The sequence below is a fragment of the Nyctibius grandis genome, chromosome 7, assembly GCF_013368605.1.
Source record: "Nyctibius grandis isolate bNycGra1 chromosome 7, bNycGra1.pri, whole genome shotgun sequence".
NCBI lineage: Eukaryota > Metazoa > Chordata > Aves > Nyctibiiformes > Nyctibiidae > Nyctibius > Nyctibius grandis.
Window position 1 is genome coordinate 56810423 of NC_090664.1, and position 25963 is coordinate 56836385.

The 25963-nt window shown below is 51.3% G+C and overlaps 1 protein-coding gene across 2 annotated transcripts in view; it reads right to left on the minus strand.

Moving 5' to 3' along the window:
• Positions 1-7742: 7742 nt before the first annotated feature.
• GJC2 (gap junction protein gamma 2) overlaps positions 7743-25963 on the minus strand; it is a 30459-nt gene continuing 12238 nt past the window's right edge. Inside the window, exons 1-2 of one of the 2 annotated variants that reach the window (XM_068405358.1) lie at positions 15251-15462; positions 7743-10048 (exon numbers count right to left, since the gene is read on the minus strand). In XM_068405358.1, the coding sequence (XP_068261459.1) occupies positions 8778-10028 (1251 nt within the window). In that variant the 5' untranslated portion in view covers positions 10029-10048; positions 15251-15462 and the 3' untranslated portion in view covers positions 7743-8777. Of the gene's footprint in view, positions 10049-15250; positions 15463-25963 lie in introns of those variants that run through there. The other variant, XM_068405356.1, reaches the window with a different exon arrangement.

The following is a 25963-nucleotide window of genomic DNA, read 5'->3' on the forward strand; positions in this document are numbered from 1 at the left end:
GCCGCCGCCGCCATCTTGTGTGTGTCCGCGGCGAGCCCGCCACCTGCTGGCGGGGAGGGCCGCGCCGCCGGCCCCGCCCGTTCCCCGCTGGCTCCGCCCCCTCCCCAGCGGGGCCGGGGCCGGGGAGGGGCCGGCAGCGATCGGCGGGGAGTGTCGGGGGGCGAGGGCACCGCCAGCGCCGCCTCCCGCTGCTCCCCGGGCTGCCCCGCCGGGGAGGAGGGGAGGGAACGGCCCAGAATAACCCCCCAGGGCTCTTCCACCCTCAGAGTTTTTCCTCACATTCAGATGGAACTTCCCATGTCTCAGCTTGTGCCCGTTGCCCCTTGTCCTGTCACTGGGCACCACTGAGAAGTCTGGCCTCATCCCCTTGACACCCGCCCCTAAGGTATTTGTAAGCATTGATAAGATCCCCCCTCAGTCTGCTCTTCTCCAGCTGAACAGCCCCAGCTCCCTCAGCCTCTCCTCATAAGAGAGATGCTCCAGTCCTCCAAATTGCTCTGCTGGAGAGCGTTGTGGGGACAGTGAGGGTGACAGGGCACCCTGAGCCTAATGCTCAGTAGAAGGAGGAATGGCAAAAGCAGCCTCCATCTGCCTGTATTTTGGGAACACACAGAGCAATTGCAAAAAAACCTCATTTTTTAGAAAGCCAGGCTGAAAAATACCAGTGACCCTCCAGCATCCCATTCTCTCTGGGATCACAAGACCCATCTTTTTCACTAGCTGCTCCACACTGCAGACAGTATTGCTGTCAACAGCATCTCACTGGCTCCTCATCCCTCTCCCCAGGGAAATGCCAGTAACAGCTTTACCTTCATTTCCAGCCCCGCTAGCACAGAACAGCCCCTTTGGTGCACACACTCACACAGAATCACAGAATCAACCAGGTTGGAAGAGCCCTCTGGGATCATCGAGTCCAACCATTGCCCTGACACCACCATGGCAACTAGACCATGGCACTAAGTGCCATGTCCAGTCTTTTCTTAAACCCCTCCAGAGATGGTGACTCCACCACCTCCCTGGGCAGCCCCTTCCAATCCCTAATGACCCTTGCTGAGAAGGGTCCACTCACTCCTTGCAAACCCAGCTGCCACTTTGCTTTATTTCTGCATCCAGCCTGTTGTCCTTGCAATGTCCCCCTGTCTTCACTGGCCTTTGCACTGCCTGAGCCAGCTACAATCCGCGTTTTCCTCTCCAAGATTGTGGGATATTGTCCCCGTGGTAGAAGTGCCGCTATGGTTTACCACAGCCCCGTGTCCCGGCTGCCTGCGACCGACCTCCTGGAGCGCAGCTTTGGGAGCATTGAATGTGCAGGGTTACAGTTGAATAGTTGCAGCTCACGTGGGTTCATGGATGAGAGTTCGTGCTTAGCACCCCGAGAAAAGCTGGAGAAAAGGGGTTTATTATACCAGCATCAACCCGCAGGGCTGGCTGCAGAGACAGCAGTTATCCCCGCTTTGTGCTGGTGCAGAGGAGTTACGGATGAATAAACGCCGAGGATGAGCCCTGGCAGGTGGGAGCCTCGGGCTGTCCTGCTGCCACAGCAGCCAGTGAGCCCCAGACACGGCGGGGTTTCGGGCGGTGGGAGAGCAGAGAGCGGAAAGCTGATGGAGCAAGAGGCTGCCGGCAGCTTGTGCAACTGCCTGGGGACCGGTGAGGAACACAGAGAGAATCTCTGTGCTTTTCCACCATTTCCTTAGCTGGGAGAAGGGTTTTTGAGTTGCCCCGACAAACCTGCCTGGATACGTTCCTCTGGGGGAGGGATTTCATAGAATCACAGAATCACAGACTGGTTTGGGTTGGAAGGGACCTTAAAGATCATCTAGTTCCAACCCCCCTGCCACAGGCAGGGACACCTTCCACCAGACCAGGTTGCTCCAAGCCCCATCCAGCCTGGCCTTGAACACTGCCAGGGAGGGGGCAGCCACAGCTTCTCTGGGCAACCTGGGCCAGGGTCTCACCAGCCTCACGGGAAAGAATTTCTTCCTAAGATCTAATCTAAACCTCCCCTCTTTCAGTTTAAAACTATTCCCCCTCGTCCTGTCATGGGAAGTTCCGTCTCAATATGCGGAATAAATACCTTTACTGTGAGGGTGCCAGAGCCCTGGCACAGGCTGCCCAGGGAGGGTGGGGAGTCTCCTTCTCTGGAGATATTCAAAACCCGCCTGGACACAACCCTGTGCAACGTGCTCTGGGTGACCCTGCTTTGGCAGGAGTTTGGACTGGATGATCTCCAGAGGCCCCTTCCAACCCCAACCAGTCTGTGATTCTGTGACTTGGGGACAGGGGATGAGGCTGCTCCTCATCCACTTACTCCCCGCTGATGCCAGTTGCCCAAGCCATTGGGACAGGACATGGCTGCCCGTGGGTGGGGGCATAGAGACCTTGAGTGAGCCTGGCAGTGAGGGGTGAAGGCTGTTAGAGAGGAAGACTCAGTACAGGGTTTGTTCCTGCATGACTGTGGCTAGCACCAGCATCAAGCTAAGGTGAGCCATCCATGGGTGCTTCTACATCCGAGTAAGTCTGGTACTAACCCAGCAGCCAACAGCAAGGATAAGTTCACCTTATTCCTCAGACCTTGCTGGTTTGAAGGACACCTTGTTATTTAGCAAAGTTTTTCTTTCTTTTGGGTGTTTTATGTAGCACCGCAAAGGATGTGACCTATGAGGCTAAAGTGCTTCTGACTATTGACCTTCCTTGGAGGACCCTGTTCTTCTCTGTCTCTTGGTGGGAACTGGTCCTGCTCATGCCAAAGAAGTTGTAAAGATACCACAACTGCCAGAAAAACAGAAAAAAAAACACGTTTCTGTCCAGAATTTGTTTCCTGAAGACTCTTTGGACAGTGGGTGTGAGTGAACTTGCCTCTTGTTATAAGGAGAGCAAAGGCTGAGGTGGTTCGGAAAGGCAGGTTCACAAGGGCTTTCCCATCATTTGCTCAGCTTGAATCATCAGTTTCTCCCAGACTCTGCAAAGTTTTCTTGCTTCTGAAAGCTCAGGCTTCCCTAAGCAGTTTCAGCTCCGTGCCTGAAGGAATTGTAGGCAGTGATTCATCAGAGAGACAACACATCCCAAACAACTAGAAGGTCAACTGCTTCTTAAGGCAAAAATATTTTGCAGTGATTTATAGCCATATCTGGGAAAACAGAGCTCTTACATGGCTAAAACAGGAAAATAATAGATGGAGAAGAATTTCTTGTCATCAACGCTCAGCACCCTTCTCATGGAAACATCACACGCTTTACGTACTCTAACAAAATGTAAGTTTTATTCCATTTTATTAGTAATGGATGTGGAAGAGCCAGTTGAAGAGTTGGACTGATGTATCTTTCTCTTTTGACCAGTGTTTAATATTTGAACTACAACCCAGATGTAACATTTACACTGAAAAATAATTACAGATTCAACCTCATACTCAAAAAAAATTTCTAGTACAAATACAGTTAGTACATACAAAAATTAACAACAACAACAAAAATAATAATAACAATCCCAGAAACTTCGTAACAGCACAGACTGGTTATGGCCTTGAGTTAAGTTCAAGTATTTCCCAGTGGAATGCAATGCAAGCGACAAGGTAATCTGGCTTTTACGTGGGACATTCCTGGCCCTGAATGGTAAGAATAAAAATATAAGTGTGGGCACTTTATCTGACCAAGTTTAGCGAGAGAGTCAACAATTAGTTCAGCTACAAAGCTAAACCCGTCTTTTCTGTGAATAAAACTACAAGCCTGTAAAAAAATAAAAGCAAAGCATTACTACTAACATTTCTTCCGTGGCCAACACTGCCTGTCGTCTCGTTGAAATTCCTCGAGCTGCCGGTTTAGTTTGTAAAGCTTGTGGTGGGGATTTTGCTTATGGTTTATGCTTATTTTGCCTCCCTGTCCTTTGCTTTCCCAAACTGACATGATAAAAAGGGTATTTTTGCTCCTGCCCCGAAAGGAGTTATTCCTGCAGAGACATTAATGCGTGTCGGTCGCCTTGGTGGCAGTGACTCAGTGGAAAGACACGATATCCTAAAGGCTTTAGAGGCCAAGGGGTAGAGGAGGAAGGGGGGAAGTGAGCAACTCAGTACACGTAATAATAGTAGTAATAATCATCCTTTATATTTCTAGGGCTGTCTGACTCATGCTGGCTCCTGTGTGCGGCTCAGACGGGATCTGGGAGAACTGGGGTCCCTCCTCCCCAGGGTCAGAGGAGGCAGCGCTGTCCTCCAGGCTGGCTGGGACCTTGCAGGCAACTTTGCATCTCTCCCAGGCAGCCCACGACACCGGAGCGGTCCTGCCGGGAATGTGCCCTTGTGCTTCTGTCCCTGTCAAAACGCTTGGAAAACATGAGAAAGCAAGACACTACTCTGCTCTCACGAGACCCCCCCTGCAGTGCTGCGTCCAGCTCTGGGACTCCCAACAGAAGAAGGACACGGAGCTGTTGGAGCGAGTCCAGAGGAGGCCACGGAGATGCTGAGAGGGCTGGAGCACCTCTGCTCTGGAGACAGGCTGAGAGAGTTGGGGCTGTTCAGCCTGGAGAAGAGAAGGCTCTGGGGAGACCTTCTAGCACCTTCCAGTGCCTGAAGGGGCTACAGAAAAGCTGGAGAGGGGCTTTTTACAAGGGCATGTAGTGATAGGACGAGGGGGAATGGTTTTAAACTGAAAGAGGGGAGATTTAGATTAGATATTAGGCAGAAATTCTTTCCTGTGAGGGTGGTGAGACCCTGGCCCAGGTTGCCCAGAGAAGCTGTGGCTGCCCCCTCCCTGGCAGTGTTCAAGGCCAGGTTGGATGGGGCTTGGAGCAACCTGGTCTAGTGGAAGGTGTCCCTGCCCATGGCAGGGGGGTTGGAACTAGATGGTCTTTAAGGTCCCTTCCAACCCAAACCATTCTAGGATTGTATGAAGATCAGCTCCCATTCGCAAAGCATTTTATGCAAGGAAGTGTTTCAAGCCCGACAGATGACCGGGGCTGGCTGAAAGGACAGCTGAGAGTGGTTACCCTGTCCCTCTGCCCAACGAGGAGGTTGTATTGATCGCCCAAGAGTCTGCCCTTCTAGTACTCATCAATATTGCAATTATTGACTCTCACTATGGAAAACTGTGCGTTTTGAATGTGATGGTGACACCGGCCGGGAGAAGGCTGCAAATCTGCTGCAGGACCGACTGATCACTCAAAACTCCCTTAGTGCATTGGGTCCATGGTGTGAAAATAAGAAAAAGGCAGTCTGAAGGAGGGCAGGAAGATCCTGGCCACATAAGCAAACGTCTGCAGAGAGGAGCAATCCCCATGCCTGCAGAAGATGGGGTTTCGGGGAGGACCAGGGTGGTGGATGGCTACACGAAGAGGAGCAGGGTGGAAAGCTGCTGGAAAGACACGGACTGGCTGGTGGTGGCTCAATGACACCAAGGAAAACTGTGCTGGAAATGTAGCCCTTGGAGAAAGGCTAATGAGACAGGAGTTGTTTAACTTAGAGCAGACTTGAGGGAGATGAAGAGTCTCCAAAGACCCAAAAGCTTCTGCAGACGTTAAAGGTGTGAGACTCTCTGTGTCTGCTGAGGAGAGGAGATGCCAGAGGGTGTAGCGAGGGAGGTTTGTGTTAGCTTTTAAGGAGGCATTTGATGGTGGCCAGTTGGTGAGAAGATCCATGGTCCTTTCCAACCCTGTTGTTCTAAGCATCTCTGAACCTGCAGCTGTGGAGCCCTGGGATCTCCTCCCGTCGGGCACTGACCATCTGTATCGTTGGGGAAGGAGGTATAACCCTGCTGTATAAAATGGGTTTGCTGAGTCAGTAAGGTCCCTGTGATCAGGTTCTGGGGTTTTTGACTTAAAATCCACCCCTGCTTTCCCCACGGTGAGGCGTTTGCCAGGATGGTTTCCTGAAGCAAAAGGGAGGCATACGCTTGTTCCTGCATCTGGTGACTCGCAGGTGAGTCTGTGGGTCAGCGGGAGCCAAGGGGCTGGTCTGAGTCATCGGGAAATGCTCAGGCCTTGTCTGGGGCTGAGGGAGGTGTCACTGGTGTGGGCAGGAGAAATCCAAAATCTGGACTCCTGCACAGCTCAGCGCCTTCCGGCATCGCGTGGGAAGGACGAGGTTATCTGGGGATGTGATATTGCTGCTCATCTCAAAGGAATCGGGAAAACCATCGCTATCCTCAGAGCTTCCACCCTTCCCTTGGCACCATGACTTTAAATACACTCTGTTTCCCATGGGACACAGGGCTGGCGATAAACGAGAAGCCACATCGATGTGCAGGACAAGCTTGTACCCTGGACAGCTGTAATGACTAGGGAGCAAATTCCCACCCAGCAGCACCTCCGCCCTCCTCCCCAGCAGCCCTGGGCTGTGGACCTGCACGCATTTATCTTCATGATAGCACCACTGACAGCAACCAGCCTCTTCTTCATTGCCCAGGCCCAGTAGGAGAGCACGCTCCCGCTCGCAGGACAAGGACCAACAGCACATTTGGATATGTTTGTCTCCCCACCACCACGGTGTGAACTTTCTGAACCTTTCATGCAAAATTCACGGCAGAAAGGCCATCTCTCCATGCGACCGATGTGTGTTGCTACTGACCGTTGCTGCTGGGGGGATGCACTGATCCTCCTCCTGGATGCAGTTGTCCATTTCCAAGGGGAAGATCTCTAGCAGAAAGAGTAGGCAGCACTCCAGGCATTTTTCCAATGCCTTCAGCAGGACCAGGAACAAGCCTGAAAGTGTTCCCCAGACTGTTGCACAAAGCCACACTGACTATTTGCAGCTGGATACCTCGTAGGAGGTTTCTTTGCTTTCTTTACAACCTACTTTTTTGCTGCCAGCACTGTTCTCTAATGGCATGGCACAGCTCAGTCGAGGTTCCCAGGAGATGAAGGCCATAACCAAGTTCTCTGCCTGTTCCCAAGACCGGCCAAAGGGCCTGGCCACCTGGGGAACAGGCATCCTCAAGGCTTTCAGAGACCGACCTCAAGGACATGAGAAAGATGCCCAGCAAGAAGTCACGTAGATCCAGTGGATAAGAAACACTGGCGTAGGGACCTGCATGTGACTTTGGGTGGCTGGCATGGCCCTGAGGGAACAGCTCAGCACTGGGATGGTGCTGTGTTTGGTGAGGATTTAATCCTTTCGTGCTAGGATTGATCTTGAAGGCTCTGCCTATCTGGGTTGTCCATGGTGGTGAATCAACCATTGGACTCTTGGGAGGTTGTGAGAGCATCTGCCAAGCCACAGGCATCTTGGGAATATCTCAGGGATGAGGCTCTCTCTGAGACGTGGCAGAGTGGGGCAGTGACTAGTTTCAGCCTCTACCATTCGGCCAGAGATGCTCCCAGGGATGAAGTTTTCTTTCTGTGTTACTGGAGGGGTACAAAGCCACAGTTCTGCAGCTGTGCAAGAGACACGGGATGAAACCACCCTGACAAAGCACATCCTCAGCACTAGCACGAGCCTTGGAGCTCAGCAGCTTGGTGTTAACATGCTCCCAGATTCCTGTAGCTGCATGAAAACCACCCTAAAACCAAGCCAAGCTCAAAAAGCTCCTCACAAACTAGTGAAAACCTTCCTGCTGCTGTCCTGCTCCTGTCCCCACTGAAGCCAGATCTTCTGCTAAGCACCCCAAGCAAGTGTGTGAAACCTGCCAGTTCCCCAGGTGAGGCTGGAAGCCCAAAGACTGCTCCAGGACGAGATCAGCCATAGTCCTGGACCAGACAGGTTTTCCCAGGGGAGGTGGAAGGCTGTAAAATTACCAGAGGGTTGATATTACATGTACATATATCTCTCTATGTCTATATTCACACACACATGTTCATATGTGTCTGTATATATACATACGTGTACACACACACCCCATATACACACTACACATCGATCTGCCACGATTTATACGGGTTTGATTAAACAGAAAAACAAATGTCCCAACACTCATCTTCCAATCCCTACCAATATCCAGCGAATAAAGACGTCTAAACCCTTTATGATTTTGTTTTCCTGGTTGCATAAAGGCACTTTCTGATGATGTGAAGCAGCAGTTTGTTAACAGACTCTGTAACCACAACGATTCCCATCACGATGCAACGTCACCGCTCGCTCCTGCTGCGGCGTGTTTGACCGTGTTTGCTTTTTGCTTCGACGCAGAGGAATAAAAGACAAAACCCTTCAGCGCTGTGCTACGCTTTGAGGTCTCCCTGGGTAAGACGGTGGCTGTGTTTCTGCCCCATAACCTGATGTGGGTCCCAGCTCACAGCAGTGACCGATGCCTTTGTTCCCGGCGATGCCTGCTAGAGCATCCAACAGTTCACGCAGGGCATCAGCCCTAAGCGTGTCGTGAAGGTTCATGCAATATGTCAGTTGTTTTCTTATCAAGGGATCAGAAATTAATTTTGATTAAGGGTATTTAGTAATTAAACACTGCCTGACCTACGGCGCTCTAGCCTTGCCGTGCAGGAGGGGAGCTGCTCGCTGTCGCCCTGACTCCTCTCCTGAGCCACCAGCAGCTCTGCTTCCCATCACAGCGCGTTGTCCAGTCTCTGTTGGGGGCTCTGGTGGTGACCGAAGGGGTGGGGGATGCGAGGGGGTTGCTGTTGCTCACTGGAGGTTCCCAACTGGAGAACGTGTTGGAAACAGGAAAGAAATGTCTTTATTTAACGCACTGGAAGACAGCACTAAATTGGTTTGAAACTCCTTTTCTCTCCTGACTTTCGTATAAAAATTGCGCCTGTGCCCTGCGAAACGAATGCAAAATACCAAAACCAAACCAAAATAGAAACCCCACTTATGCTGCCCTCTCTCCTTTCAGATGAAGCTATATCCACACAGACGTCTTTCCATCTTTACTGCTTGAGCTCCCTTTCTCCAGGGAAGCCTTGGGTTTAGCACCTTGTTTCTCCTGGGCGGTGTTGGCCCTGTTCTGCTCTACCACCGTGCCACCCGAGGCAGGACTGCTGGTTCGAGAAGGTTGTGTGTTGGCCTGGGTGCCGCTGTAGCTCTGAAATGCTATGTCCAACTGCTCCTGGGCCACTCGCAAGTGTTTGTGAAGAGTGGACAAGTCTGCTGGGAGGTTCTCATCGGGACTGGTGCACTGCTGCTCCTGAGCGACGTTAGCCAAGTTCTGCTCATGAGCCATCAGGCTGTTGGGGATCTTGGTGGACTTCTCTGATTTCACTACCAGGTTGTACTCAGGAGGGCAGGAGATGTTCTTTGGGTACGCATAGTTGTAGGGAGGCTGCCTAAAGCTGTTGATTTTTCGGTTGCGAATGGCATCTCGGATGGTCCCAAACCCCAGGTGAAACATCTCACACATGTTCAGCAATAAGCACAGGCAGCTCACGACGTACATCACCAGGAGAAAGATCGTCTTCTCAGTTGGTCGGGACACAAAGCAGTCCACAGTGTGAGGGCAAGGGACTCTGTTGCAGACGTAATAGGCTTCTACCTCAAACCCGTAGAGCAAATACTGCCCTATCAAAAAGCAAACTTCAAACGAAGCTCTGGTAAGCAGCTGGAAGACGTAGATTTTCATCAGTCCTTCTTGCTGGATGCGCCTCCTCCCATCGTGCTTTTGTTGCTCTTTGCTCTTGGGCTTGGCTTTGGCTTTCTCGTTTTCTGCTGTGTCGTCAGAGATCATGGGGTCCTCTTCGTCAGCCTCCATCGGGTCCTCCATGTTGCGCACCGCCTGCCAGTTCAAAGCAAGCTGCTTCTTCTTCTTGAATCCCTTGAACTTCTTCTTCTCCTCCTCCGCCGACCGGGCGATCCTGTGGATGGCATAGCCTAGATACATGACCGAAGGGGTGGATATCATGATGATCTGGAAGACCCAGAACCTGACGTGTGACAGCGGCGCAAAGGCATCGTAACAGACGTTGTCGCAGCCGGGCTGCTTGGTGTTACAGGTGAACTTGCTCTGCTCATCGGAGTAGATGGACTCCCCCCCGACCGCTGTCAAGACAATGCGGAAGACGATGAGCACGGTGAGCCAGACCTTCCCCACGAAGGTGGAGTGATTGTGAATCTCTTCTAGCAGGCGGGTTAGGAAGCTCCAGCTCATGTTGGTCATAAGGGCTACTCAGTTATAACCTGCAGGAAGAGGAGGAAGAAAAAAACCATAGCTGTAAGTTCACATCTGCGGCTGCAGTCAGCGCTACGGCTGTGACTTTGGCACGTCTATGACAGATGAAGCCATTTTATCTCAAGGAGGCACCCTTCACTGCTGCAGCCCATCTCCCCAGGACCTGTGAGGGACCATGACGTGGAGCTCACCATGTAAGCTCAGCACTGGGGAATGAGTTGTGGCCAGCGTGAGGACCTGCTGCATCACTGTAATCGGAGGCAGGGATACCTGGTGGTACTAGATAAACACAGAGTAACAATGCAACAAGACACAGCACAGAATCACAGAATCACAGAATCAGTCAGGTTGGAAGAGCCCTCTGGGATCATCGAGTCCAACCGTTGCCCTGACACCACCACGTCAACTAGACCATGGCACTAAGTGCCATGTCCAGGCTTTTCTTAAACACCTCCAGAGATGGTGACTCCACCACCTCCCTGGGCAGCCCCTTCCAATGGCTAATGACCCTTGCTGAGAAGAAATGCTTCCTAATGTCCAACCTGAACCTCCCCTGGCGAAGCCTGAAGCTATGCCCTCTTGTCCTATCGCTAGTTGCTGTGAGAAGAGGCCGACTCCCACTCCGCTGCAACCTCCCTTCAGGTAGTTGTAGACTGCGGTAGCAGTCTACTAGAGCAGTCTAGCAGTCTAGTAGGTGCAATAGCACCTACTAGATTCACCATGACCCACTTTGTTGCCTGTTTCAAGATGTTGCTCAGCTCTAAGAAGGGTCTGAGTGACTACAAAAGTGAACACAAGGCACCGTGGAAGCCACCTAGGCACAAAAAGGTGCTTAACTTGCGATAATCTCTTGCTTGCACGCCACAGGCTCAAGCGCCTGAGCTGAATGTGGGAGCAGAGGATGCAGCCCACATCACAGAGGCTTGCGCTGCTGAAATATTGTTTATTAGCAAACCCAGAAAAATGCAAAGAATCAGCAGAAGAATGGGAATATTTATGTTTACAGCCTGATGGACCTTTTAAGTTCCTTTTGAAAAAAAACCAAACCAAAACAAAACAAATGTTTAATCAAATGCAGACTGTTTTAAAAATAAACCTTGAAAAGCTTTCAGAGAAAACCATGCATTCATTAGAGGACCTGGACAGCTGGGGAGGAAGAGCTTGTAAGAACCATTTTGTGTTTAGCTGAACTTGCAATGGGACCTCAGCCCGAGCTCCTTGTGTGACCCCAGGCATCATGAAAGGTAGGCGGCAATTTTACTGCTTGGCTGGCAGAAGTGCAGATGGATACCTGGAGGTGAGAGCAAGAGGGAAAGCACCCAGACCTAAAGGGCATCGTGGTGGGAGACAGCGGGGCCCTCATCCCAGGGCAGCAGAGGATGGGCTCATCCTTCTGCTCCCCTACATCTCTCTTCTGAATCATCCTCTGACTTGTCGTGGAGGTTACTGACCTTGTTTGCATGCAGACAGCTTGTGGCAGGCAGTAAATTAGGTGTCTGTGAGCCCAATCCCACCCATGAAGTGACACCTACCACTGCACCCAGAAGAAAAGAGTGGATGTGTTGGTGGCAGACGTAGGGGCCAAGCACATGAGCATGGACGATCCCTACCCTAGTCCTGCTGGCCACACTAGTGCTGATACAAGCCAGAATGCTGGTGGCCTTCTTGGCCACCTGGGCAGGCTGCTGGCTCATATCCAGCCACCATCGACCAACAACCCCAGGTCCTTTCCCACCAGGCACTTTCCAGTCCCTCTTCCCCCAGCCTGTAGCGGTGTGTGGGATTGTTGTGCCCCAAGTGCAGGACCCGACACTTGGCCTTGTTGAACCTCATACAGTGGCCTCGGCCCATCGATCCAGCCTGTCCAGATCCCTCTGCAGAGCCTTCCTACCCTCCAGCAGATCAACACTCCCACCCAACTCGGTGTTATCTGCGAACTTACTGAGGGTGCACTCGATCCCCTGGTCCAGATTGTTGCTAAAGATACTAAAGCGAACTGGTCCCAACACTGTGCCCTGGGGAACACCACTCATGATGCCATGAGACATGAGCCTGGTCCTAACCTGGCTTTGCACCACTTTTACATGGAGACACAACATTAGGCCCTAGGGTTTCCATGGCACAAGCTGGCCTTTGAGCCCATCGCCCATGCCAGGCACAGGGTGGGAGCAGCCACCAGCATCAGCCACAGGCACAGCCCTGTGCAGGAGAAAGAAGGGAAACGTGCCTTGCTCTGTTCTCCACGTTGAGCCTTTCTGGAATGTGATTTTGCTCATGCTGCTTCTTAGGACGGGAGCCAAACAGCGCTGGTTTGCTCAGCCCTCGCCTCCACGCTGCCCCGGGAGGTAGCAGCACAGTCCAAGGCTTGAGATGCAGCAAAATTCTTCTGCTGTTGAGGGCTCTCGAGAGCTGGCAGATGGAATTTTCTAACCCTGCTATTTCTAGATCAAACAAATCCTCTGTGAACTCAAACCCCTGAGTCTTCACACGCCAGACAAGGACCGCGGGAGCACTCTGCAGATGGTGTTATTCTTGTTCTCTAGCTGGAGAAACTGAGGCAGGGAGCAGAGAAACAGCTCACTCCAGGCTGGGTAATAAGGCAGAAGAAGAGGTGGGGAAGGTCTCCTCTCTGCCCTCAATTTACCTGGTGAAGAACAACAGCCCTCAAAGCTGCTGGGACCAGAATCCCCATCTCCTGCTCCAAAAGTGATGCCTTGGACCCAACGGTCAGTACAGAAATGCTGCTGCAGATAGGACAGTTCGTCCACTGCAGAAGAACGTGGAAAGCAATCACCACAGAGCTGTTCTTTATTTATTGAGGAAATTGGATTTATTCAGGGGTGAGGTGGGAAAGCATCCCCTCTGAGTGCCTTTTCACCTTTTTAGGCTCAGTGGATACACTTTAAAGTGCCTTGAACCCTTCCTCTGATTTGTGTCCACATTCAGAGATGGGCAAAACGGGGCATTCAATGATTTGCAGGATTAATCCGGGCACTCAGCCAAGCTCCAGCTGACGGGGGGCTGGGAAGGGAAGACCCCGCTGGGTGCAGCGATGGCCCGCTGTGAGACACGGTGCATCCATCTCCGGAGCATCTGGGTCCGGCCCAGGCAGGGCTGGGGCATGGATGGAGCACACATCAGCCCCAGCTTGGCTGGCCCCATGTGGGCATTCACAGAACCACAGAATCAACCAGGTTGGAAGACACCTCTGGGATCATCGAGTCCAACCATTGCCCTGACACCACCATGGCAACTAGACCATGGCACCATTCATCCACCTCCTGGCTCCAATCTGCATCCCCACTTAGCTGCAAGCCCCAAATTGTTCTAAAACATGGGCTTAGAGCAGTTCATTTATAATTTCAGTGCTCACCTAAAGGGTTTATGAGGTCTGTACCGGGGATAATTTACCATTTTGCAAGTGTTACTCAAGGACACAGTTCCCAAAGCTCAGAGTCACCTCCCAAAAGCGGTTTTGCTGGGGCAGGGAGGGTCTAACCAAGTCAATGACGGCTTTTGGAGTAAATACTCAGGTTTTGATCTCATATTAGTCAGGGTTGATAGCAAAGCACACGCTGTCTCGTCTGGGAGACTCATTTTGGGAAGGAGCACCTGACAGCATTGGTTCAAAGCACTCACAAACCTCCCGAGTCATGGAAAAGGAAAGAAACTGCAAAATAACAGAAGTGGCGCGTTGTTGCTTTGAGAAGAACACCTCTGGTTACCAGCCACCCACCCGAGCTGTCGGTCCTGCCATTGACACTGCGGTCAGCGCTCTGTGCACATCTGGACCTGCAGGAACATCTGCAGGAAATAGCCTCGAGCTGTTGCTGCGCCCCTGGGACCCCGCTGTTGCCTCTGTGTATGATCACACCTTGACGTTACACTCCTGTGTGTCCACCCACTCTCCTGGCACCGTATTTGAAAGCAAGAGCTGAAGGAAATGAGTTAAAAAATCCTCCTACAATCAGTTCAGTTCAAACTTCCAGTGTTTTTTGTGACTCACTGGCTAGAAAGACTAGACTATGAGATTTCAATGCCTTTAATTGCTTAGGTGGGGTTAGGACACCAGCATATTTTGGAATCAGTTATAAGGCAAAGAAGCTTCCAAGGAAGGATTTATTCACATTGCTTTTGCTGATGAATAAGATGGTACTAGGAAAAGACTATGTCTCATCTCCTCGCAATGCCAACTATCAAAGCACAAAAAATGGATTTTTGCACCTTCTTGTGTGCTTCAGATCTAACTCCTCCCTGCAATGGGAAAGTTACACAGTCCGGCTCCCTGGGGAAAAAAAAACCTGTAGATCTACAGCAGGTAGATGGACTAGATTAGGTGCTTCACGTAGCTAAATTACCTGCCAGAGTGATCACGAGATGACCCACCATGCCTCTGGCTTTGAAATCTATTAATTCACAGTCATCTATGTGCACATATTTCACAGGATCACAGAATCACAGATTCAACCAGGTTGGAAGAGCCCTCTGGGATCATTGAGTCCATTGCCCTGACACCACCATGGCAACTAGACCAGGGCACTAAGTGCCATGTCCAGGCTTTTCTTAAACCCCTCCAGAGATGGTGACTCCCCCACCTCCCTGGGCAGCCCATTCCAATGGCTAATGACCCTTGCTGAGAAGAAATGCTTCCTAATGTTCAACCTGAACCTCCCCTGACGAAGCTTGAGGCTGTGTCCTCTTGTCCTATCGCTAGTTGCCTGGAAGAAGAGGCCGACTCCCACTCCGCTGCAACCTCCCTTCAGGTAGTTGTAGACTGCACTAAGGTCACCTCTGAGCCTCCTCTGCTCCAGACTAGCTGACACGCAGTGTATGAAACACCCGTGGGGTACAAATTTCATTTTGAAACAGCTACAAAGGGGTGGTTGGGCCTCTCAACCTGCCAGCAGCATTCCCAGTGCCTTGGGCTCAGCCTTAAACTAGTGAAAATTGCCTGTAGGCAGGTACAGGAATGAGCTGTTGGCTCCACGTTCTCATCACGGTCACTTCCCCAAACCTGCTGACCCCTCTGCGCAATCGCAAGCACAACTGTTGGAACGTGGCAAACTTTAAAACCCGAGTCTAAAACAAGCAGAAGAAGGAAAAAATTAAATAGAAAATAATATCCGTGCTAGCTGGATGTCCTTCCTTTCTGCACGGTTCCCACACCGTTGCTTAAACTGCAGGGAAAACAAGGGGACAAATCTACTCACAGAGACATGGTGCTTCTCGCGGCGGCTCTCCCTCCTCCGCCGACATTCCTGTGCCGCCAGCCCTCCGCCTTGCCCTAGATAAACTCCCGCCGCCTCGGTCCAGCCATGTCCCAGCGGTTGGAAACCGGAGCTCGAGGGAAGTATTTAACGTGCTGTGTCAAACCCCGCCTCTGCACCCACCGCCGGGAGGTCCCGCACCCCTACGGCTGGTCCCACCGCCTCTCCTGGCCCCTCTTTCCTTCGCCAAGCCTTGGGAGAAGGAGGGAAGGTGCTATATATAAATATATATACAGGGGGGAAGAAAGGGGCTTTGGTTTTAAATCCAAACAAGCCGCCGGGTCTGGTTTTAGGAACGCTGCCTGGAATTTTGCTGCCGAGCTCTTGAGCTGGTTGGAAGTAAATTAATAGCATCAGCTAGTGGCACTGGTAACGGGTTTGTGAGACAGAGAGCATGACTAATAGGGAACATGTGGAAAACACATTTTGGCAAAAGCTCCTTGGTTGCTGGGGGAAAAAAATAGTAAAGAGGCAAGGCTCACGAGTGAGAGAAACCGCTCTGAAGCTCCTGCTTTGCTGCACCCCCCGGCGAGGCTGTCTCTGAAAGAGGGGGTGAACCTCTCTCCCAGCTGGTGGATGGGAGCAGAGAGCAGATGAAGGATGGGGAAGGGGTTTTGAGCACACACACGGAGCCTTTTTGGCTTCTTTGCAGAGGGAAGAAGAAATAAGAAGTAGTAGGGGAATGTACATGAAGCCTAAGGCAAGTGGAGAAGAAATTCTCCATCCAGACAGTCCAAGGATCACCTCTCATCCCTGCTCCATCCCTGGGGAGCCTTGGCTTTGCCACCCCAGCAGGATCAGGGCTCCAGGTATCTGCTGAGATGGAAATGGGGAGTCAAGGCAGAAGTCTTCCCAGGGACCCGTGAGGAGGAGAAGGAAGGAAGCGACAGCAGCAGCCATGAAGTCACGAAAAGGATCAGACCCAGCCTTTGAGAGGGGACAGCATGGGAAGATGTACATTTAGATCAAGGGGGATGCTTGAAACCATATGGTTTATCGGGAACTTTCATCCCTGGTCCTCACAAAGCAGGATATTCACTCTGCTGGCAGACCTCTGGTTGCCCGAAGAGCCTGAAGGAACGCGGAGGGGCAAGTCCCACTCGCTGGAGCATCTCATGCCGATGCCCTTGCAAGCAGCAACATCTCCTGCACTGCTCCACACTGGCGAACACTGGAGGTATTTTGGGGGGGAATAAGCTTCTGAAGAAGTTAAATTGTCACAACCCTGGCTGCACGCTTCAACTTAAGCACGTAGCACACCGACAAAGCTCGCACTCTCAAAGGACATGGGGAGATAGGGAGCTGGTTTCAGAGGAGAGCACCAGGGCTGGAGATCTCCTCCAGCAATGCCCCAGCCTCCCTGGAGGTTTCCCATAAGGACCTCTCTGAGGGGGAGAAACCGTGCAGCGAGGTCAGGCCCCATTGCCCCTGTGTGTTCCTGGGGCTGGGTTTGGTCTCCAGCATGCCAGGGCAGTGACTTCCTTGCCCACACAGTCCTTCAAGTCTGGAGACAGTGTGGTGGGTCACCTCGTGGTCTCCTCCACAGGGGCCACCACGTGGTCCTTGGGTGTGTCCCCCCAAACGGGGACCCCGCAGCTTCCAGCCCATGCCATATCATCTACTTCTGAAAGACAAGTCCTATGAGATCCATCAGACCTGAGGGGTGGCCACCAAGATCTCATCCCTATCAAAGAACTGTGGTGAAACTTCCACCCGCTCCAGCTGGTGCAGGATGGAGCTGCGGAGAAATATTATTAGTTATTTAAAAATAACTAGCTGAGAACAACTTCCAGGCTCTGCAGGACTGTGAGCAGCAACTTAGAGATAAAAGGCAGCTCAGCACGGTCCCTGTCCCAGGGGTCATGCAGCCTTTCCAGGCCCTTTGCTTTCTAACTGGGCGGGTTATTTATACACACAGCAATCTCGTCTGGTGGAAGTTTTCTCGGGGCATCTGTGCTTCAGGCGAGCCCAGCAACATCTGCTCCTGCTCCAGCCTCCTGCCTAGCAGGTCTGGTCATCACACTGGCAGGGATCATGTGGTTCCCATCACCAAACCATCACCCATGGGCCAAACCATCACCTGGGGAAGGAGGCAGAGGGCTGGAGGCAGAGACAGACCTGTGCATTTTCTCCTGGAGGCTTTAGCTGGGTTTGGAAGGGGCTGCCCAGGGAGGTGGTGGAGTCACCATCTCTGGATGTGTTTAAGAAAAGACTGGACATGGCACTTAGTGCCATGGTCTAGTTGACATGGTGATGTCAGGGCAATGGTTGGACTCGATGATCCCAGAGGTCTCTTCCAACCTGGTTGATTCTGTGATTCTGTTTTCACCATCCAGACAAGTTGTGTGAAAGCCAAAACCTTCTCTGCGTGGGTAACAGCAGAGAACGGCAGGAGTATGCACACACTTATAGTTTGTGTCTTCTTTCTCCCAAGGAAGTCACTGGAGAGCAAACAGAGCTTTTCTAGCCATAAATTAATGTACAGGCTAAAACAATAATAGGCACCTTTTCAGTCCCGACCCAGCCCTGCAGTGTTCCACGTCCTCAATCTAATGCTTGGCACTGAGGAAAGGAAATAAAGGAGAGGGTGGAGACAGAGGGGGAATGGATGTGATGGAGCCTTGTATGATTCTGGCTGCTGCTGGGAGTCACCTCACCATGTCACCTCTCCCCCAGGCACCACTCGTGTTTCAGAGCAGTGATCCATCCATATTTCTTTTAGAGGTATTGCAGTAAACAAGTGCTGTCACTAATGACAATGAGACCTGGCATAACATCTCCCTGCTGTGTCAGTGATGAGTGGCAACCATAATTATCCACTCTGGCCCCGAACCTTACGAAGCTCTGTCCTGTATCGCGCTGAGGGTTCATTTTCTGCTCTGATTTTCACCTTTTGGATTTTCATTCAATCTGGTTTAAAACTAAAGGAAATGAAGAAACGAATCGTTGTTCAAACGCTAAGCCTGCTTTTTAAAACGAGACCCAGGAAGCAACATCACTGTGTTGAGAAGCAGGTCACAAAACTGAAATAAATTAAGAATGTAAAGTTTTTACCTTATTGGAAATTGTTGGATTTCACAGAATCAATCAAGTTGGAAGAGCCCTCTGGGATCATCGAGTCCAACCATTGCCCTGACACCACCATGTCACCTAGACCATGACACTAAGTGCCATGTCCAGTCTTTTCTTAAACACATCCAGAGATGGTGACTCCACCACCTCCCTGGGCAGCCCCTTACAATGGCTAATGACCCTTGCTGAGAAGAAATGCTTCCTAATGGCCAACCTGAACCTCCCCTGGCCAAGCTTGAGGCTGTGTCCTCTTGTCCTATTGCTAGTTGCCTGGGAGAAGAGGCCAACTCCCACTCCACTACAACCTCCCTTCAGGTAGTTGTAGACTGCAATAAGGTCACCTCTGAGCCTCCTCTTCTCCAGGCTAAACAGCCCCAGCTCCCTCAGCTGTTCCTCATAGGTCAGACCCTCCAGACCCTTCACCAGCTTTAAATTAGGAGACTGTAGAATTTAATATCTGAGAAGCAAAAATGTTTGAATACCACAAATGAGGGCAAAGATTGAAGCAGCAGTTTTAATTCATATCCTTTCTTCTTCGGCTAACTTCACTAACCTTTTTTCTCTGGCCTTCAGACATGGGGTGAGGGACACATCCTCACCCTTGGTGGCTGTGGGTGCCATCCGCTTGGAAAGTGGTTTGTGATGGAAAGGGTGACAAAGGCACTGCCTAAAAGGAAATATCCGACTTGGAAAATATTCTGCCTCTTTTGTATAATCTTAAAGTCCACTGCAGAACTGCAGAATTTTGTTATTATTTGTTTTTGACAAGTTTGGTTGAAGTCAGCGTTACAACCTTGACACTTCTAATGGTTGGTCCCCAGGCACGTGCCTGGTTGATAGGACCAGGTAAGTCAAGTGCTGCAGAGAGGTCCAAGTATGTATCTCACTGGGGCACTTTCAAGGCTGCCTTCCACTTTCTGATGCGAAAGAGGCCATCAGCACCCACTGGAGCTCCTGCTTCATGCCTGGAGTCTCCAGAGGCTTCAGCAACCCAAGGACCCAAGTTGTGTCATTGTCCCGGTGACGTACTGGCTGGGGACTTCTGCTGGGACACAGAGCCATGGCTCTTGTGTTAAGGTGCTTTGGGACAGGCCAGCTCCTTCCAGCAAGGGCAGAAGCAACGTACTGGGATAGGACTTGGGTTTATGAGTGGAGGGACCACGCCTTGGGACAGCTCCTCTTCCCAGCCACAGAAACAGCTTGTTTGCTCATGAAACAGTAAGTGAACCAACACCTCCATATATTGCTGATGGTATCAAGGCCAACTGTGGACATCCCAGGGACCCATTGAGGAGCTGTGATGCAGAGACAGGAGGGAGTGGGTGGGAATGGCTGCAGCACTGCTCAACTCAACCACCACAGCCAAGGACCCCAGGCTCCCTTTCAGTCCCACCATGCTCCCTAGCTTAACCCAGAAAAAAAAAAAATCAGTTATGCAAATTTCCCTCCTTTACCCAGAGCTTTGGGCATTCTCCAAGATTTGGGACTAATCAGGGCTCACATCATAAGAACTCAGCCAAAACCTCAACTCTCTTAAAAAAAGAATTTACAGGCGTCAGAAAAAGCTGTGCTAGCGTCTGTTGCTAAAATCTGCTTCATCGCAAATCTCTGTGAGGACTTTTCAGGACAGTGGTGATGACAACCCCAGCACAAATGTATCATTTGAATGACAGAGAGACAAGGTCTCCACCTATTCATCATCACATTGATTCCTTTTTCTGCATCCAGCTCCGTTTTTTGGATGAACCCAAGAAGGTTTTGATCTGGATCAGGATGTTGGAGTTGACCTCTGGCTCTTGCAAGGACCAAACGGAGAAAATCTGGTCTTACATGTAAGAGGACACAGCCTCAAGCTTCATCAGGGGAGGTTCAGATTGGACATTAGGAAGCATTTCTTCTCAGCAAGGGTCATTAGCCATTGGAAGGGGCTGCCCAGGGAGGTGGTAGAGTCACCATCTCTGGAGGGGTTTAAGAAAAGCCTGGACATGGCACTTAGTGCCATGGTCTAGTTGCCATGGTGGTGTCAGGGCAATGGTTGGACTTGATGATCCCAGAGGGCTCTTCCAACCTGATTGATTCTGTGATTTCCAAAGCCTGTGGGGATTTTGGCTGCATAATGTAAAGGCGTTTGAAAATGAGGTGCAGGCTGCTTTTTTTTCATGCACTCTGAAAATATAAACTCTGGCTCTGCATTGCCATGAAATCTGGACCATGGCTGTGCCTCAGTTAGCCCAGAAGATAGGTCAGAAAACAGAATTTCTGTGAAGTTTGCATTGGTTTGTGATTGGAGCAAGAAGCCAATGCTTTCAGCGGAATGAATAATATTTCTGCTGAAAAACAGTGAAATGTTTCCTTTGGATATCACTGACCGATGGCTGCGGAAAGGTAAAAGCACTTCACTTTGAAAAATGACAAAAAAAAATAACCTGATATGGTTAAATAACAGCAAGATTGAAATTCCAAAGTACAAAAGCCCAGAGGAAGCGTTTAAACCCAGCCTGGAGAGCAGAAGCGATTTAGTCCAGCCCTTCCCAGCTGAAAATTTCCCTGTCATGGACACATTCTTGAGATAAAGTTTAGTGTTGACAAAACCCCATATTTTTTTCTGATGGGAACCTTTCTGCTGCAGTTTTCAAGGCTGGCGAGATAACACAGGCCGACGTCCCACAAGGTGGACGAAGGGACTCGTGTCCTTTATAGCATTTTTTTTTCCCTGTGTCTGTTCCTGCTCCAAAGAAAGCATCTGCCTCAATAGCCCGAGGTCAGATGGAGCAATTATTCCCTTCTCTATTTGCTTCCCTTTCCTGAAGTAGCCGGAGAAGCAATGGGAATAAAAGGCCATCTCCAACCGCACCCGTTGAGGTCGTACCCGGCGTCCGTGCTCCCCACGTCTCTCCTGCAAACCCCTCGCAGCTCCCCGAGCTCTCATAACAGGAAGCAATAAACTTTCCAGCCGGTGTTCCCAGCCCTGCCTGGCCTGCAGCACAACCCTGTGAAGCCAAGCCAGGCTTGACTTGGCTGTAGACCTTCCTGAAATTGTACAAAAGAGTGAAAAAAAAAAGAAAATTCAATAAAAACCAGAGGAAATCCATCCTCTGGTGAAAAAGTTCACGGCACATCACCTCCTCCTGCCGTTGCCCCCGCGGCCGCTCCTGCATGGGAAAAAATTAGGGAATGCTGGAAAAAAAGTCAACCCAACACGTTTTTGGCTGCTCCAGAAAGGTGGTGAGGTTTTTTTTCCCCTAACACCTGTGGATGGGCAGAGACGGTGTGTTAGGAGGGAGCTTGGAAGAGCCCCAGGAAATGGGGACAGGAGTGAGGGGAGTGAGGGCAGAGGTTGGAAGCTCAGCCATGGCTTCTGGGCTCCATTCAAGAGCTGCTGGGTGAGGTTCCTGGCTCCGAGTGGCCAAGAGGAATGGTCTCCCTGCTCTTCAGCTGCGTGAAAGCCATGTGCACAGTGTCAGTGGGGGGAGACTAGACCAACTGCCATGGTCTAGTTGACATGGTGGTGTCAGGGCAATGGTTGGCCTCAATGATCCCAGAGGTCTCTTCCAACCTGATTGATTCTGTGACTCTGTGAGAGCGAGGGGGATGGGAGCAGGCAGCAACTCTGCATAGGGATGAACATCCTAGACACAGCTTAAGGGTAAAGACAGGGACCCCCTAACGTGAAGGTGGAGCGGTTTTGTCCTCTGCGGATCCACACAAGCAAAGCAGGACGTGCTCCAGACCTACTCCAACTTTCCTCACCAAACCCCTCTTGCAAATACCTGCAAATACACACAGTTTTGGTTTTCTTGTGGAAAATGCTTTGTAACAGCACAGGGGGGCTGCTGGCTCTGAGAATTTCACTCTCTTCTTTTTTTTTCCAGCAGTTCCAATGAGAAAAGTGATGGGGTCATCTCTGTCAGACCTGGCGACAGCCACCGCAACAGGCGGGATGACCTGTACACACCTGGCCAGGATGGTGATGTTCAACCAGCCCCATTACACATAGCAAACCTCAGGACAGACTCTCCCACCAGGATTTAAACCAGGTCTGTGTGGGTTGGAGCAACCCAAGGAGACCCTGCCACTGCCCTTGGCTCTGGCTGAAGGGAGCTTTTGCTCCTAGTAAAGGACCATGTGCCCCACCACAAACCATGGCCCCATTTGCCAAAGTGAAGACTCAGCTCTATAGGTTCAACCTCGATCCTGGGCTGGCAGCCACCTGCCCAAACCACAGTGCAATAGGGAAGAAGGCTCTGGATTGAGGATTTGGTGGAGGTTTCTTTCACTCCTGAGTGCAGGAGAAGCCCAGCATGAGAACTGGGTCCAAAGTTATCTTCATTTCTTTACCACCCCAAAAATATCTGTAATTTGCCAACCAAAGTGCAGGTTAGAGGAATTGTGCCTCAACCTTAACAAGGAGAGGAGCTTGCAATAAGCAAGTGCCCCACAAATTGGTGGAGGAATGGGACCCACAGGATCCAGCCCAGCTACATGAACCAGGTCCAAGCTTTACCCCCCTTCACATGATGCTCCCTCATCTAGCCTTGGCCATACGTCATGACTGCTGAGCGACGGCCCTGTCCTACGCTGTCCTCCAGGCAGAACTCATGCCTTACTGCTTTAAACAATCATGTGGTTAAAGACCAAGTGTGGGTGACTTGGAAGAGCTGCTATGCTCGTGAGCAGATTTAAGGTCCTTTTGCTTTACTGTGGCATCTGCTCAGGGTGCTGAGTCCCATTCTGCACTCTGCTCTACCAAGAACATAACGATGGTCTCCTAAACCCATCATCCAGTACCTCAGTGAGTGTCCTGGTTGCAAGACCTGAGGTGAAGATCAGGGAACCAGACTTACAAGATGAGGCAAAGTCTTATCTGAACTGGAACATGTGCATCTAAGACACCAAACCTCTCTGAACATCCCAACACTCATTTCTGGAGCACCTATTTCCCAACCCCTTGGCTTTGGAGGAGCCTCTGACTTGCCAGGTCAGATAGAGCCGTAACTATGAGGCCACTCCATGACCCAAGCGTTGTGCAAATGGGGAAAAGGGCTGGGGACAGCTGCCAAACTCTTCCCTCTGCCGTATAAACCCATCCCCACTCCCTCCCCAAATAAACTCTGTGCCACAGACCTGCCACTCTTGACCACCAAAACATCCTCCTGAGCTCAGCCCTGGCTACCTGGACATCAGACCCCTCCTCACAGTGAAAAAACCCAACATCAACTAAACAAGGACATTGAAGACAAGAAAGCAAACACCAAAGCGAAAATACCAGACACTTGGATGCGACTTTATGGCACATTTTTCCATAACTAATAAGATCTAAACATAGTTAGAAGAGAGAGAGAGACTCGAATGTGACAAATGAGGAAACAAACGGGTTGGACGTGCTCTTGCCAACTGTTCTTAGATAACAGACAAAATAGAAAATAAAGAAAAAAAAAGGAAACATTATTACTCCAAGTGCTTTCCTATCCTTCTGGCCGGGTTCCCAGCACGACCAGGGCAGGTTTCTACTCTGCTCACCGAGATTTATTGTTACACACCAGTATCACCAGTAAATATTTAAATAACCACTTAGGTAATTATACATAGAGATAATTATACAATCACATTTACATGCAGAGAAGAGGAAGATGAGAGAGAAATGCCCAGAGGAGTGCCCGGCATCAGGCGAGGGGTACGGTACCTTCCCTGGGAGCCCTGGGGATGGGAGCATCGGCGAAGGCTGGCCGGTCTGATCCGAAGGTGAGTGTGGGGTGGGAAAGGGACGGGAGCCTTCCTGGACGTGTTTACATAGGTGGGCCCCCATCCGCTGACGCTGGAGAGGTCAGCAGCTCATGCCTCGCATCTGGACGCCACTGGGTCCCCCGTGCCAAGAAGGGAGACCACGTGTCTTTTCGCCCCCAAAGCTCGCAGGACTGGAGGGGTGTTGAATCAGTGTCTCTCCTTCCCTGTCAGAGGTAGATAGTGGGGTGAAGAACCCCATCTGAGTGGGAATGGAGCCAGTCCCACCTGGCCCTGGGCCATGCTGATGCTTGAAGCAAAGGTTGACTCTGAGATCTGCAGCACTAGAGGTCCAAGCCCTTGGGCATCCAATGGGGTGTTGACAGCACCTTCTCCACCCCCTCCACCACACTGAGCATGAGCACACACCTGCTTGTCTGCCATGCTGGGCATCCAGCTACCCAGATCTTACACCAGCACCACCAAACCCTACACCAGCACCAACAAACCTCACACCAGCACCACCAAACCTTACACCAGCACCACCAAACCCTACACCAGCACCACCAAACCCTATACCACCACCACCAAGCCCTACACCAGCACCACCAAACCCTACACCAGCACCACCAAACCCTATACCACCACCACCAAGCCCTACAACAGCACCACCAAACCATACACCAGCAGCACCAAACCCTACACCAGCAGCACCAAACCCTACACCAGCAGCACCAAGCCCTACACCAGCACCACCAAACCATACACCAGCAGCACCAAACCCTATACCAGCAGCACCAAACCCTACACCAGCACCACCAAACCATACACCAGCAGCACCAAACCCTACACCAGCACCACTACACCGTACACCACCTCCAACAAACCCTACACAACCTCCACTAAACCCTACACCAGCACGACCAAACCCAACACCACCACCAAACCATACATCAGCAACACCAAACTGTACACCACCTCCATCAAACCCTGCAGCACCCCCCCAACCCATGATGCCCTTGGACTGGCACCACGGACCTGAGCGTTTGCTATGGTCTCATCATGCCCCATGTACAGGGCTATGGCAGACACCCCTCCCCAACCTTGCTGCTTGCCCATCCTACCAAAGGATGGTCCAAGCTGGTCCCCACTGCCCATCTGCCTTCACCCCACCCAGTGCCATGTGGGAAGAAGCCAGGAGAGCTGTACTGCAGCCAAGTGCAGAGGACCATCAAGGGATGGCACCTTCCTTGCTGCAGCATTGCCCTCCTGGACACAGGACCCGCTGCATGACCCCCGCTGTAGGAGAGCACAATCTCTTACGGTCTCAATCCTTCACGAACACGGGGGGTTGTGCAGGTTGTCGGTCCTGAAGGGGACAGCCACACTCACTGCCCCTCGAGAAGCCAGCAGCAGGTTGTGCTCCAACGCGAATGCACACACTGCTCTGCAACAGGTTGCTCTGGGGAGTGAGCAGCAATAAAAAGCTGGAGAGAAGAAAGGGTAATATTGAATCCAGCTGTGAAAACAAAGATTAAAATCCTCCAAGCCTACAACCTCCCTTGGCCAACGCGCGGGAAAAAACGTGCCAACATTAATTCCTCTCCCCACGTCCATCCAACAGATTATCTTTTCATGAATGAGCATGTGGAAGCGGAAGGGGAAGGGGGGGAAACGCAGGAGGAGGAGGAGGTGGACAGCCCTTCCATGCCTTTTACATAGGGCAACCTCTGCAGTTCACGGAGAGGCAGGGCCGTGGGGCTGAGCCAACGATGCTCCAGTGCTTGGGGCTGATCCACAACCTGAGACAAGCGGGCAGCTAGATGAGGTTTTGCTCTCTTTGCTTATACAACAGGGTGGTCC